At 34.4% G+C, this 17,037-nt stretch overlaps 1 protein-coding gene across 17 annotated transcripts in view; it reads right to left on the bottom strand.

The window, feature by feature from the left end:
* Nucleotides 1–17,037, bottom strand: part of RAPGEF2 (Rap guanine nucleotide exchange factor 2) — a 309,303-nt gene that overhangs the window by 71,723 nt on the left and 220,543 nt on the right. For 15 of the 17 annotated variants that reach the window (XM_077139652.1, XM_077139641.1, XM_077139642.1 and 12 more), the window contains one exon: nucleotides 7,073–7,204. In XM_077139652.1, coding sequence (XP_076995767.1) covers nucleotides 7,073–7,204 — 132 coding nt within the window. The remainder of the gene's footprint in view (nucleotides 1–7,072; nucleotides 7,205–17,037) is intronic. The other 2 variants (XM_077139648.1, XM_077139645.1) reach the window with 1 other exon arrangement.

Here is a 17,037-nt window from a genome sequence, read left to right on the forward strand (position 1 = left end):
TTAACTTATATGCGAGACTAAAACAAAAAATGTTTATTTGGTACAAAATTTATAATTTGACCGGTCCATTTCCTAATATAACTTATGTGGACATAGTAACTGAACACCATAAGTACATGGAACGTTGAGTAGGGCATGAGATTTTGTAGGTTTGTCCAGAGTGATGTCTCAATAAATCCCAGAGTGATTTGAACAGTGAATAAAAAATTATTTGCAAAGTCCCCTTGAGGAAATGAGGAGAAACAGGGAATATTCAACTTTCCCATGTTGAAAATTCTTGATATTCTCATAAGCAGTGGGGACAACCAAAACAATAGGCTGATAATCTTGGGGTTTGTTCATATGTAAGTTATCCCTGCAAAGGACAGGCTAAGCCTACTTAAAATTAGGCCTAAGAGTCACTCTCAGAGAACCTCTTTTGTTGCTCTCTTTCAGCCACCACAAGCAAACTCACTGCCCTCCCCCTCTCTACGTGAGACATGACTCCCAGGGGTACAGAGCTTCCTGGCAACATGGGACAGGAATCCTAGAATGAGCTGGGACTCAGCATCAAAGGATGGAGAAAACCTTCTCAACCAAAAGGGGGAAGAGAGAAATGAGACAAAATAAAGTGTCAATGGCTGAGAGATTTCAAACAAAGTTGAGAGGTTATCCTGGAAGTTGCTCTTATGCATTATTATAGACACCACATTTTTAGTTAGGGTGTAATGGAGAGGCTGGAGGGAACTGCCTTAAAATGTACAGCTGGGTTCTTGTAGCCATGTTTCTTGAAGATGATTGCATAATAATACAGCTTTCACAATGTGACAGTGTGATTGTGAAAACCTTGTCTGATGCCCCTTTAATCGATGGTATGGACAGATGAGTAAAACATATGGATTAAAAATAAATAAATAACAGGGGGAACAAATGTTAAAATAAATTTAGTAGATTGAAATGCTCATGATCAATGAAAGGGAGAGTTAAGGAGCATAGGAAAAAAAATAGGGGAAACAAAGGTTAAAATATATTGCATAGATGGAAATACTAGCAGTCAATGAAAGGTAGGGGTAAGGTGTATGGTATGTATGAGTATTTTTTCTTTTTATTTCTTTTTCTGAATTGATGCAAATGTTCTACGAAATGATGATTGTGCCGAATATAAAACTATGTGATGTTATTGTGAGTTATTGATTATATACCAAGAATGGAATGATCATATGGTAAGAATGTTCGTGTTTGTATGTTATGTTTAAAAAAAATTTAAAAATTAAAAATATATATTTTTATTGACATATCTTCACACACAGAGACCATACATGGTGTACATTCAATGGCTCACATTATCATCACATAATGTTAAGATGTGATGATAATCTTACATTATTATACACATCAAAAATGATCATATAGATATTGCTTTTAGTCTGCAGTGTCTTGGAGCGGCTAGGAGGAAAAATCTAAAATAGTCAAACCGTAACCCATACCAAACTCTGAAATCTGATCATTTTTAGAACATCTGCATCACTCCAGAAAAAGAAATAAAAAGAAAAAACGCACACATTCCATACCCCTTATCCTCTCTCTCACTGACCACTCATATTTCCATCAATCCAATTTATTTTACTTTTCTCCCTTATTATTTATTCATTTATTTATTATCCATATTTTTTTAACCCATCTGTCCATACCCTGGATAAAAGGAGAATTTCTTTTATTTTAAATAGATTTTGATAAACAACTTCTCAGGAATCTACTAATTTCATAACTGTCTCAGAAAGATGTTTTGAGGTTGAATGAGTTAAAAGTCTAATGGCTACAAACTGGTTTGCAAGAGAAAAATGCTAATCTTAAAAGTTGTGCTTGAGAACTAGGTGATGAATTTACATTTGCCCAATGAAGAAACTAAACAAATTCAGAGTTTGACGGTTCAAATCCCACCTATACAATTCCATACATGACTTTAGCCAAGTCACTTTAACCTCCATGATCCCTGGTTTTATAATCACAGATAAATCTACTTACCATTTATAGGAGTGCTCACAGATCAAACAAGGGAAAAGAAAGCCACTCACAGGCTAGATCAAAAGTCTCACCCACAAAGAAATAGATAACGTTTTTCATTTCGTACTCGCACACTTTTTTATCTCTCCCCAACCTAGCAATGAGCCTTGCAAACAATTTATATTTGTAGAATGTGACTAAAAAAACAAATTCTGTTAAACACCACTCCCCTTATATACTTGTGACAAAACTATTCTCTCAGATTTACATTACCCATTAAATTCTGTCCAAATGACTCACACTAAAAATTATTTTAAAAAGTGATACCCTGGTGAGTAACTGCCACTGCATCTAATGATTTTAATACTTAATAATTAATCTTCACATCAACTCAACCAGTTAGTATCATTACCCCTACTTTACAGATGAAAAAACACTCAGGATAACTAAATAAATTGCTCAACATAACAAAACAACAAGATAAAATAAATAGTAGTTGTTTCAGGACTCAAAATCAGGTTTGACTACTACAAAGTACTAAATACTTTGGACTATGCTCAATTTTCTCAATAGGCTATCTTTATAAAGGAAATACTTAAAACGTAATAACATGTTTTTCTACTGTGTGAAGTTATAAAAGACAAAAAGTTTTTTAAAAATTTGAAAATACACATTTGTGTATAAACATAAAGAAAACATTTGCTAATTTCTAGCTTCCTTCAAACTGTAATATTTCAAACCAAGATTAAAGTAGTGTTTAAATCCTTTTATTCTAAATAAAGACTCACATACACACCCGGAAATTTTATATTTAAAAGGTATCCAATTATATTTTGTCTCAGGAGGAAGGAGAAAGGCTCATAAATTTCACTTAAGCAATAACTCCCGTCTTAAATTAATTTATCTTTCACATGTATAACCTAACAGATTTATCTGCACATTAATAATTAAATAGTGATGCTCTCAAAAAAATAATATTCTCAGATCAATGCTGAGAGCTGTATGATTTACTTAAATCAAAAGGAACTAAATATATTCTGATATAAATAGAGTTCTTAAAGCCACTTTGTGTTTAAAGATATTTAAAAAACAAACCAAGATAACATTAAATACCATAAAGCCCATTAAAGTGTTAATTTAACAAAATAAAAAATACATATAAGAATTTTTATCATTAAGCACTTTAAAATCATTCGCAAAAGAAACTTTTCACTTATTAAATTGCCATATTTAAGGGAGTTAATACTTGACATAAATAAATTTTGTGCAGGATCTTAAACCCAAATAGCATCTAAGCCAGATTCTGATATAATTTTAGGCTTATATTGTTTTAAAAAAATACAAATGCTAATTTAAATAAATCAACAATGTTAACAGGAACTAAAGATAAAATCATGTATCTTTGCAAAAGTATGAATGTATAATTGGCAATAATGCTTGCATGAAAAGTCTGCTTTGTGTATTATAATTTATATTGTTTCTAATTTTGCAATGTTTTTTACTTCAATATAGTAAGTAGGCTTTCTGAAAAAAACATATATGCCTAAAAGAGAGGGACAATTTTTTAAAATTAATGTTAATTTTTAGGCCGCTTTCCAGAAGTTACAATCCTACTAGGAGTGTGTAAAGTGTCTATAGGTATTTATTTTAAGTAAGAAAATATGTGCTAATTGGACAGGCAAAATAGTTTCAAGTTTAAAATTCTCATATACTCAATAATATTTTATTTAATGCCAACATTTGTATTTTCTCTTTCATAAATTATCGACTTTGTCTTTTCAACATTTTTTATTTTGAGAGCTAAATATTTTTATTAATTTGTATAAGTTAGATAAATCCTGACTTTAAATCTTTGTCTCAACTGACTCTTTAATTATTTATTAAAATTTTTTGGCCATTCATTATACCACTAAGAGTTTAACTCTAATTTATCTTAACTGTGATATGAGTCTATAAAATGACTGCCCGCACTCCAAAGACCATTCATAGAAAAATCCATTACTTTCTTCTTTGGTTTGTGAGGTTTTCTCTATTATATATTCCATCCTTACACATGGGTTCCATTTTGCTTGAATTTTCTGTTCTATTGATCTGCCTATTTTTTGTACAACTATTTCCAGTTTACCTAAGACACTTACTCTGATAAATACACTATATATCTGGATTTTACCATGGCTAGAAATAGCATTGGCTCATATCACTAATTTAGACATTCTGCTTTCTATCACCACAACCCCCTTCTTTTTCAGCTTGTTTTTTCCACCTGCTTCCATGGTAACACTTTTTTCAATTCAGTTGGTATCTCCAGTCTTCTACCTTTTATGCCTAACATCTCCCATCTTCACTTCGTTTCATAACCAGCTTCCCTAGTCTATTTTTTCAATTACACTCATTCAACACATCTTTACTTAATACCTACTATTTGCAGACTTCGAAGAGAAAATGGAGACATGGAAACAAATTTCCTACCCTCCTGTAGCCATTCTTCTAGCAGACACACAGAACAATATAATAACAATCGTTTCAACTAGAGTCTAGAAAGGAAATAAAGTATTAGCCAGAACATAAACCAAAATGTAGGACTTACTTTACCGATAGTAATACAGGAAGAACTCTCTGAAGATGTGATACTTGAAAATAAAGGCAGAAAAGGATTAAGGCCAGAGAAAAAATTCCAAGCACAAGGAATGCAAAGCAAAGCTCAGTAGCTAGAAAGAACCTAGCATATGACTCCATCTATCTTTGCAATTACACTCATTTAGCAAAACATCAGTCCTTTATGAAGCCAAATCTTTTCTTTCTTTGTACTTAATATGGAGAAAATTACTTAACAGGGCAGAGGGAAATTACTCTGTATTTGAGAGCACAAACTCAATTAAGCCTCCATTTCTGTGGTCAATTTGCGCCTACTCTCTCCACAACTACTATTTCAAAACTTCTCTCTTCTTAAAATTCTCTACTCTCTGGCCCCCTCAATCTTAACATATGGACTCAATTTCTCAGAGAGAAAATGGAAGCCATCTGACAGAAACTCCTTCAACTCCCAAACTCACTCTTAACAACAGGATCTGTCCCTATTAAAACAGTGGAGCTGTTACTTGTTCTAAGTCTAGTCATTCCGCTTTGCTCTCAAATTCCTCTTCCCCCACCCTCTTAGCAACATCACTCTGCCCTTTTTCTTTGGCACACAGCATATAACTTCAACCTCTCTGTAACCACCTCATAAGTATTTATGCTCACTTCAATGACAGCTTTCAACCAAATAAGGAAAAACCTCCTAAATCAGAACTGTACAAAGATTAAATTTAAGGGCTGCCATGGGACATAGTTGCCCATCCCTGGAATGGTTCAAGAATAAACTGGATGTTTGATTGCTAAGAAAGGAGAGAAGGAGTCAAATGTGAGATCGGTTCATAACAGATGTCTGATTTCTTCTGACCTTAAGAATGTCTGATTCACAGATAACAGAAGTGGTTTATTGAGACTCTATTAAAATGTTAAGTTTTGCATAGCCAATAACTAAATCCTTAGATACATCTATGGATTTTTGCTTATGAAAGGTAGAAATCTCAAGCCCACATACCATATCAGTACAGTTAGGAACTCTTACCCACACTCAGACATTCTGATGGTAGCTGAGTCAGCAGAAGGACCATCAAGAATTTCCTCGTGGACTTACTCAAAGTAACAGCACCTAAGGTTAGAATCCTCTCGGAATGTGCCTCAATAGGTTATAAAACCAACACCACCCATTCTTATAATTTTACCTTCTAGGAGCTTCAGATCTGTGCATATTTGAAGGAAGCAGTGATAACTGCTGCAACCTCAGGCTGTGATCCCACTAAAGACCTATAATCACCTCAAGGTTTAGAAAACAAGGCCTCTGTCACGATGTTTCGATTAATATAAGTTAAAGCACAGCTTTCATGTAAACTGTTCATTGTTATATTTATAAGGCATACTTTTGAAATAAATGTTTTAAAACTCAACTTCTAGAAATAGGCAGTATGTGGTGGTACTGGTTAAGTATATTTATTCTAGTCCACTGCCTTCCCCTCCTATAATATTTGAAAACACAATCATCGAAGTAGAAATTTGAAAAATAACTTTAGAGACAGACAATTATCTTTCTTATTGCAAAATACAGACATTCTTGGTCAGAAATTTCTAAATAACTACATTTGTAGCTGTTTAAAATATCAAATTACTAAGCAGTAAGCTTTATGCAACACTCTGAAATTATAAAAAGTATACACCTAATATGTTATTTCTTTAGAACAAAATTTATTTCCAAGGTCACTCAAATAATATGTCCTCCCGTTCAGTTATTTTTTAATAATCTTTTTAAAAATAGAAATTAAGCACTCCTTGAATACACCAATGATCATGTATAGCTGTCATTTCCTATAAAAAGGTACTTTAATGGGCATCTCATGTCACAATTTCTAAGGAGCCAAGAAATACTGTTTATAAAATGAGTATAATCCTTTCGTTTGAAACAATTTTAAATCTGATATATATCTGAAGACACCCTAAAGGTCACTTTTCCAAATTTTGCATTTTCTAAGCCATAGTCCTTAAAAATTAAAACTGTTTTTGCTTTAAAAATGTTTTTTTGGAATCCTTTGGTTTTAGATTCTTTTTTAAACATCAGAGTCATAGGAATTTATTTTAAACACATAACCAAACCTACAGATAATTAAAAAAGAGAGAGAAAAAGAATTCAATGACCCAATCTCAATATTTCCTTCCTTTTGCCATGTTCATTCAACACTAAAGTTTTCCTGTAGTTTTTAGTCAAGAAAGAGCCCCATAGCCAATATGTCTACAATAAAATTAATAAAATATTTAAACTCAAGAGAAACAATTCCACTGCAATCACTATTTAAACTTGTAACAGCAGAGGCAAAAAGAATTAAATAGTAGTTCTACTTCTTGAAACAAATACAGAGCATGCTACATATCTGTGTGACGCATAAATATTGTTTCTGTGTCTGTTTACACATTCATATTGTCAATATAGAATCTCAAAATCCCTTGGAATAAATGAAAATGATGTAAATGATAAAAAAAAAAAGTACCTCCTTACCTGGTAGATATCAGAAAGACTGCTACTTCCAGAGTCACTAGTGATGCTACATCCTGAATGGCTGGAGGAAACGTGCGTCACCTGTGGGTGGAGACTGTCAGTAAGGTGGAGTTTTGTGAAATCTGCAGGAAGCTATGGAAGGAGCAGGAAAAACCAGGATTACAATTCACATCAGGTACTTGAGGAAGACAGTTTAAAATTCCAATTTTACACTCTATTCCACATCATTCATCTAAAAATGTTATTAGGCAAGATCCCTCATTTTTCAAATTTATCAATGACTAGACACTGTCCTAGTTACCTAAATTCCAAAATAAATGTTTAAAATTTATAGGCATGCAATGATAATTAAATGATAATTCACAGGGTAAACAAGTAGATTTGCTGATTAAAATTAATTTGGATGAGCATTTAATTTAATGAGCTATAACTTTCAAAGCGTGCACTAGTGAGCAAATCTACTACTATTCGTCAGCAATCACAAGTGCAACTTTGTGGCAGGACTCAGCTTAAACAGGAAAACAGATTTGGGATTCTTACATGACCAAATAACGTTTAATGGTGAAAAAACTTGAGCATTTTAAAAACGACGAAATGCTGTGTCAGATAAGTAACTATGTTAGGAGCTATGTTTAAAACGGAGAAAGGAATTCCCTCAAAGAAGAGACAACCCTAGAAAGTTATGAACAACATTTACCCATCTACACTCATAGACACAAATATCAATTTTCTCCTTGCTGAAGCCCTAAACAAAAAATCTCTATTAAATTGACAGAGATTCCACCTCCCTCATATTACACATCAGAGAAGATGCATTTGAAAGGAAACATTCATACAATCGTTCATTCAACAAATATTTAAGAAGCCATATTCCCTTTACTATGTGCTTAGTCAGCAAGTGAGGTTCTAAGGAAATAGTATCCGTAAGAATATTACATTCTTACAAGTTATTACCAAACCTTTTGACCTAAAAAAAGATACTGTAAACATCCAGAATATCACACATATTATACTCTTGGCTAATAATACATATCACATCTCAAAATATATACTAACTGGCATGATGTAGCCCTGATACTTTCTTTCCTGCACGTGTATTGATCCTGTTTAGCTGGTGAACAATAAAGACTTAGCTGTTACATATTCCCATCTGCCTTTAAAAAAATACGTCATTCCATAGCTTAGAATAAGCCTCACAAAGAGGTGGTACAAGTTTATGTCAAAGGTCAGACAACAGGATTTGAAGTTCCAAACAGAGACAAAATATGTTTATATCCCATATCATTCAGACCTGACTGTAAGAATAGATGATGCCTCTTCTCCACCTTAACTACATGGGATTTAGTAATACGTACATACAATCTGTACAGAAACACTATTTAATTTCCGGTGAGATAAGATACACAAAGGAAAGGTTTAAAGATGAATTTATTAGGCAGTATATGATTAGATGCTAACCACATGTTGAAAAACACAAATGTTCACAGAGCTCAGAGAGGTGAGAAGTTTATTCAAATGTGTGAAATCACTGCAAACATGACTTATCTCACTAAGAGTGTTTTTTTTTAAAATCTTAATTGATCATTGAAGATGATGTGAAATATTATATAAAATTTAGGAGAATAACACCTTCCCTATCGGTAATAAAGACCATACAACTTTGAAATCCAGAATGTTTATGTTTTCTTCTCAATGTAGAATAGTGAAATATTTGCAGGATTTCTTCAGAAAAAAATTGACAACAGAAGCTTGTAAAGATGATTATGATTTTACATGTAGCTAAGTGATGGATATAAGATACTAAAATAAATAGTGTGTTCATAACCAAGATAAATATCCTTCATCATCCTGGCTACATTTCCATTTAATTCAGTCACTAACCACAGATGGTAACTGGGGAAACATTACTCTACGGCTCAGTGACTTTAAAAGGCATCAATCAATACATGTAATTATAGAATAATAAGCTGATTTCTATTAACTATCTTTTACAGACATGACTCATGTTGACATGTGCCATATAATGTGATTTTTTAAAGTTAACTTAAACAATATGTCTAACGAATTTTTACTTGTTAAGCTATCATTTATTCAAATCTCACAGGACTCTCTTCAACTCTATCAACTGGTCATTTTTCCTGACTAAGAATTCACTGTGTGGGCAGCAGTAGGAACTGTACTAGAGGACACATGGACACAGGCTTTTTAGACCATGATCAATTCATTCCTACTAACTTACAGCCACAAATGTCAGAATCACATGGTAGATTATGTGAGGAGAAAAGAGGAAATGTTTCTGTTTTTAAAAATTCAAGTCTATTTAACAAATACTGACTAAACACCTACTATGTCAGACACTTTGCTGGACACTGTAATATCAAGGTGAATATGACATTTTCAATTACAAATATAGCTTCTACCACCCAAAAAGTCATTGTGATAGGTGTTATGAACAATAAAAAAATAAACAATTCTTTTCTCATCACCTCTCGTGCTATGAAGTGATGATACAGTAAAGAGCGTATCTATTTAGTAGTAATCAAATACCTCTCTATATTAGAAATGTAAGAAGAGATGATGAGTTTGCAAAAGCTTAAATCCATTAGGGAAAAATGATAAAAGGGTCTGCATTCTCCACAAATTGTAGTAGTGACATCATTATTAAATTTTATTGACAGTGCACATCAGTCGAAGTTATGGGATAGGAGAAGGTGTGGAAAAGCAAAGAGCTTACAGGAACAGGGCTGAAATAGCCTGATTTGATTCAGCTACAATGCTCTAATAGAATAGCTCCGGGAAATGCAGGCTTTAAGAGGCAAAAGGAAATCATGGGACTGAGTGTCAGGATCAGACACAGGTGCACGCACACATTTAAACCTAGGACAACAAGATAACATGGAGCCCCTTGGGAGAGGGTAACTCATGTTCTAAAAAAATTCAAAAGGCACAACATAAAAACATTTTTTTCAAATTTCTATAGATTTGATCAGTGCCTATGTAAATTATCAGTAAGCTATCTAAATTATTGGTTAAATTGTAGATTAAAATGGGGTCATGAATGGTGGGGCAAGCATACTGGGGATGAGCCTGTTCCTGACACTATGAGACTGACAATATTTTCCTGACCAAAGAGGGGAAAAGAAATGTAACAAAATAAGGTAAAAGTGGCTGACAATGTTCAAATAGAGGTTATCTTCAAGGCCACTCTTATGCAACTCAGCTAGTTATTACTATTTTCTACGGTTTGCCAAACGAAAAAAAGAAAACAAAAATAAACCGAACAAACTACATTCCTGTCAACCCGAAAGAATACCTACAGCTCTGTCTGAGATTCTACAAGTTTCATGCACTATGATTTCTTTCCAGAAACCTACAACCTGCAAATGGGTTCCTAGACCAGGTAAGTCCTGAGACACTGAGGGGCCAACCTCTCCATAACATCGACAGGTCCCATCCCCCTATACCATATTATTGACAGCCTTTTCAAAATGAAGAAGTTAGAATGGGCATAGCCCCAATACCCCTAAAGACTGGGAGAGAGATCAAAGGAGGAGGAGTTATAACAAAGATAGGATTTAACAAATGAGTATGACTGCTAAATCATTATACTGATATTTCTTTTAGTCTCCAGTGTCTTGGAACAGCGAGAAGGAAAAAATCTAAAATTATGGAACTATATAACCCATACCAAACTTTGAAATCTGTTCTCTAATTATTTCTCAAAACGTACTTTGAAATTTATTACTTTTTTGTATATTTCACTATAAAAACAGTTTAAAAAACTCAAAAAAGGGGTCCATGAATGATCTTGTCACTTTAACCACCATTTATAACACAACTGCTCTTCAAAAACTAAGAAATTTAGTGAAGTTGGGATTATATACAGTAATTATCAAAAGTAATCAAATAAATAAATTAAAGGGAAGTTAATAGATCCTATACATTCTGCTCTTAAAACCTATTTATATCCCAGCAATTTATTAGTAACACAGCTCCAAAGAATCTTACTTATGTTTTTCATTTTTATCATTTAAATATTTTTATTTTAGTATTTATGTTACTCTTATATTACTTCTAAAATTTTTCCTAGAACAAGCAACCTATAATTCAAAAAATATAATACTTGTGAATTACAATTGTGAAAAACTGCTGTGAGGGAAATTAAATGAATCATAGTAAAAATACAGAAACTATTAATACATAAGAAACAACAAAGGTAAGACTTAGATTCTTAAATGCATAAAGCAGGCACAAACCTAAAATCAATCATAGTTTCACTTGTATAACAGCTTGTTTCATTTTGTTCTTTGGGACAACCAGAGATGCTACAATAATTAATTTTAAACAAGGAAGCAGTTCAATCAAGACCTAAGTTTCATACAGGAATACTCATCTGATAGTCTCCAATTTATTAATCTAATTCTTGGCAGTATTAAAACTACAAGGTAATAAATCTATTTTCAACATAAATATAGCAAGTGTGGAGGCCTTGAAATTTCTGACACCACTGAGTAAATATTTTCACAAATTGGTAAAATTCATCAAATTGGTGACAGTGTTACTAGAGACTAGAGTAACTCCCCACTTTACTTCAGGAATCAGTGGATTACTGACTGTGCTGGTTTGAAAGGAAGTACGCCCCCTAGGAAATTCATGTTTCAACCAAAATCCCATTTCATAAAGACAGAAAGCTAGCAGATGACGCCATGTTTGCCACGTGCTCTTCCAGCTGAGAGAGGAACCCTGACTGTGTTTGCCATGTGCCTTCACACTTGAGAGAGAAACCCTGAACTTCATCAGCCTTCTTGAACCAAGGTATCTTTCCCTGGATAGATGCCTTTGATTGGACATTTCTATAGACTTGTTTTAATTGGACATTTTCTTGGCCTTAGAACAATAAACTAGCAACTCATTAAATTCCCCTTGTTAAAAGCCATTCCGTTTCTGGTATATTGCATCCCGGCAGCTAGCAAACTAGAATCTAACCCAGAATCTATGGAACCAGATTCCCAGTTCAACAAGGAAGCAGAGGGGAGGGATTCTATGGAATTCTACTCAGAACAGGTGCACTATGAAAAAGAGAGTTTCACAATGTGCAATGCTCTAAGTATCAGCTTACAACTCTGAGAAATCGAACCATTAAACAAAACAAAAACAAACAAAAAAAAACCTCACCACCATCAGGTGAAATTTAAGTAATAATTTCCCAAGACAGCCTGACCTCAGAATCCCTTTATTTCAATAGTTACAACAGAACATACAAGGTTTGGCATGACTGCTGGAAACTATCTAATCTACCCAGGCAGTTTAACATGAGTAATACCACCTAAGGCATTTAAATTTCACACTTAGTGACTAACCACTAACTTTGTATTAAGATGATTCACTAAGAATTTACCCAAACGAATAACTGTTTTCTCAATATCATTACTGGAATTCCAGGAGTCCTCAGTACATTACTGAATACATTTCCAATTTTTCCCAAGGTATTACTGAGATTATTGCCTCAAGCCATTCATTCAAAATACACAGAAACCCTGTGTGTGAGCATTAAATGAATTAAAGGGATGCCTGGCATACAGGCAATGTATCACCCTCTCTTTCAGTGTAATATGCCTGCCCATTTTTTTTCCCCCTACTACCTTTCTTTCATACACTACTAGTTCTGACACTTTCTGACCTGTTTTCACACACAGCTTGAATAGGCAAACAATATAATTTTGTGGCTTATTTTCAACTTAACTTTATAAGTCGGTCAACTTTTATTTATCTTTTTTTTTTGTATGCTGTATGGCAGAATCACATTTCATTATTTTTCCATGTAAGTACCTGTTATTGCAGCACCATTTGTTGAATTTTTGTTTGTTTTTTGGGGAACTGCCTGGATGGGGAATTGAACCCGGGTCTCCTGCCTGTCAGGCAAGAATTCTACAACTGAGATACCCTTGAACCGCCCCCAAATTTACCATTTTTTAAGAACATAAAAAAAGTAAACACTTGAACTCCTGAATATTAGTAGTTTTTACTTTCCTCCTATCCCCTTAAAATATGCCCTAGGTTCAATACCTGTTCTTTACTACTTCACTCATCCAGTATTCCTCAAAGCAAAGAGAAAGATTTTTCTGCACAACATACACAAATTTCTTGTACATAAATATAAACAGAAAACAGGAAACAGAAGTTTTCTAAACATGTAACGAGATAACTTAATAAGAAACTGATAGATCAAATAATATTTTTATCATTAAATTACAGTGTAGATATTTCTAAATGCTGATATGATTATGCTTTACAGAAATAGTTCTAAGAAATTTTATCTGCTTTATATTTACTGGAGCAACCTGCCAAAAAGTGAACAATATGTGAGAATTTAATATTATCCCAGCTTCCTGCCCAAGCTCAAAAGCGGTGAAGCCATGGCTATGTGATTATACTGGGAACCACTGATTTTTTTACTTAGGTTAGATTGTATGATGTGTGGACAAAACTGTTTAAAAATGAACACATAGACATAAGCGCTGGAGAAAATGTGGAGAAAGAGATATACCAATTCACTGTTAGTTGGGAAGCAGAGTGGTACAGACCCTCCAGAGGGCAGTGTGGTGGTTACAAAGGAGGCTAGAGGTAGGGCTGCCATATGATCCTGCAACCCCGTTGATAGGATATACCTGATAATGGGGACACAACTGGACATTTGCACACTGGTGTCTATGGCGTCAGTGTCAGTGATATGCAATGGATGGAGGAACCTAAGGATTCATGGATGAGGAATGAAAGGGGGAGCTGTGGTGCATATATACAACAAACTACTGAGCAGCTACAAGAAAGAATGAAGTTGTGAGGCATGCAACTAGGTGAATAAACTTTTGAGGATGGTATGTTGAATGAGATGTCAAAAACATAAAGGCAAATATTATCATGGTTCACTCAGATGGACTAATTAACATGCAAACTAGGAGAACTGAAGTCAAGAACATGGGTTATAGGCAGGGGCCTACTGTAAAGGGTCACAGACTGTAAACTCTTAAAGCAGTCACATGTATTCCAGAGTTGTAACAGTTATTTCTAAATTCTGAGATGCTGAGCTTCTTGTGTATAACTCGGTTGTTCCCTGGAACTTTGGGTATTTGTGTGACACCTGAGACTCAAGAGTTAGCATTCTGAAGCTATGAAAGTCAGGAGTACCCCACAGAGCAACTGTTTAAAAAGTGGAAAAAGTGGTCAGACTTTTTATGAATGAAGCTGATTTGGATAGGACTAAGGTAAATCAGAATACAGGATAAAGGATGATATGATCTGTGTGAGACCAAAAGAAGAGATGTTTATTTGGTGTGAAATTTATATTTTTTGGTAGCCAATTATCTAATTTAACTTATACAGTCAGTTTATCTGAACACCATAATCACATGGAATCTTGAACAGGGAGGGAGATCTTGTTGGTTTGTACAGGTTAGTGTGATACCCCCTTACAACCCAGAGTAATTTGGGTAGAGAATAAAAAAATATTTGCGAAATCCCCTTAGGGGACTAGGGAGAAATGAGGAAATATCTGGGGAATTCCTGCTATTTTCACAAGTACCAGGGACAACCAATTCAACAAGCTGAGCCCTCGATCTTGGGGCTTGCCCCTTTGAAGCTTATTCCTGCAAAGGAGAAGCTAGGCATAGTTATAATTATGTTAAGAGTCACCCCCCAAAGAGAACCTCTTTCGTTACTCATATGTGACCTCTCTCTCTAAGCCAACTTGGCAGAGAAGTGATTCACTGCCCTCCCTCACTACATGGGACATGACTCCCAGGGGTGTAAATCTCCCTGGCAAGGTGGAACATGACTCACAGGGATGAGCGGACATCATGGGATTGAGAAAGCCAAACTGACCAAAAGGAGGAAGAGAGAAATGAGACAAAATAAAGTTTCAAGGACTAAGAGATTTCAAACAGAGTCGAAAGATTGTCCTGGAGATGGTTCTTATGCATGAAATAGATATACCTTTTTAGTTTATGGTATATTGGGAGTGACTAGAGGGAAGTACCTGAGGGTTCCAGTAGCCTTGATTCTTGAAGATTACATAACAATATAGCTTTTACAGTGCGACCATGTGATTGTGAAAATGGTGTATCTGATGCTCCTTTTATCCAGGGTATGAACTGATGAGTAAAAAAATAAGGCTGATAAATAAATAAATAATGGGAGGGAGATAAGGGGCTAAAATTTTTTGGAAGATTGCAATACCAGTGGTCCATGATAGGGAAGGGTAAGGGGTGTGGGATATATGGGGTTTTTGTTGTCTTTTTATTTCTTTTTCAGGAGTGATGCAAATGTTCTAAAAATGATCATGAGAATGAATACTCAACTATGCGATGATATTGTGAGCCAGTGAATGTACACTTTGGATAGACTGCATGTGTGTGAAGATATCTCAGTAAAAATATTTATTTAATAAAGCATTTTGACATATATAGGTTAATCTTCAATTCAACTACCTCTTAGTCAAATGGCCTTGAGCATGTTAATTAACTTCCATCCACCTTAGTTTCTTCTGTAAAATGAAGCTATAATATAATGATAAAATGAAATAATTACTGTAACCTATAGAATCTACCTTACAGGTGCCTCTCTCTTACTTCTCATTCCCTCTGTGATTTTTCCAGTCAAAGTCCTCCATCACCTTAGGCTGAGTAATTTTTTTTCAAATGCAACATATGACAACCAAAAAAAACACACATATTTTGACACTACCATTACAGTAGTTTGCTCATTATATAAAATATGTATTATATATATACACATACATATATTTCCCTAAAGTCTACAAATTATACCTTGAATAGATCATACTAATACAAAGGACTTGCTACATAGACTATACCAAATTCTGCAAACTTAAATAATCTCACTGTAATGTTATGCTTATATTACATAAACTTTCATTTTTTCCCAGCTTAGAGTTCTTCCAAAGTGATAATGACTTTGGATGTTTGTGCCTTGTATCATCTTATTTATGGATTGCAAAAGCCTCCAAAAACAATCACTTATTTGGTGCAAACACATGCTGCAAACTACATGTGGTGGAACCCCAAAACCCCTCTCCCTGCTGTGCTGAGCATGCCACCTCCATGCTGGACAGTCTGAACAGGACGCCATCCGCACAGGGCAGAAAATGCATTTTTGCCTTATTTCATAAAGTTCCTTGCTACTTCGCTACACTATGATAATGTTTTATAGGGAGATGTAACAGCGAGGGGTTGCCATGAAGATATGGTTGATGTACCCGAATACTTCGTGTGGCTTTCTGTCCAAACACAAACCGTGATGCGGGGAATTTGCCGCTGCAGTGGGGTAGAGCCCAACCCTTTCCCTACAGCAGAAGGACCATCCTCATATTTTTACCAGGATTGGTAACATATCAGTGAGTCATAAAATTTCCTTTCTAGCTCTGTAAGTTATGCAATGACTACAGTTGGGCAAATTACAATTCATCTGAAATTTACTTCCCAAACTTATGAAACAGAGATGTCCTATCACAAATAAGACACCTGATGAGGAAAAAGAAACAACCAAAACAAGTAAATGGCTAGAAAAAAAAAAGCTGTCAGTCACAACATAATTGATGTTTCAAGCAAATATTTTTGGAAGGCCTTTTCTATTGGATGGAAGAGGGAAAAGGCATGTGATCTAAGTACCATACTTATCAACATATATTTTAATTTTTACCACAGTCGTTTTACATAGATATTATTATCTGCATTTTAGATAGGCAGAAACTAAGATACAGAAAAATCAAGTGATCTGCCAAGATGATAACACAGTAAAAAGTAGCAGAGATAGACTCCAGCCCTGGAAAAGTCAGGTTCCAGAATATACATACATTTAAGCATTAAGCTTTCATGTACTAATTATTAGTGGACTTGAAAATTATTATGGATATTGATGAAATGGTCAAAGGCCTGCCTATATTAACCTAT

This window comes from Tamandua tetradactyla, chromosome 22 (assembly GCF_023851605.1).
Source record: "Tamandua tetradactyla isolate mTamTet1 chromosome 22, mTamTet1.pri, whole genome shotgun sequence".
Lineage (NCBI taxonomy): Eukaryota > Metazoa > Chordata > Mammalia > Pilosa > Myrmecophagidae > Tamandua > Tamandua tetradactyla.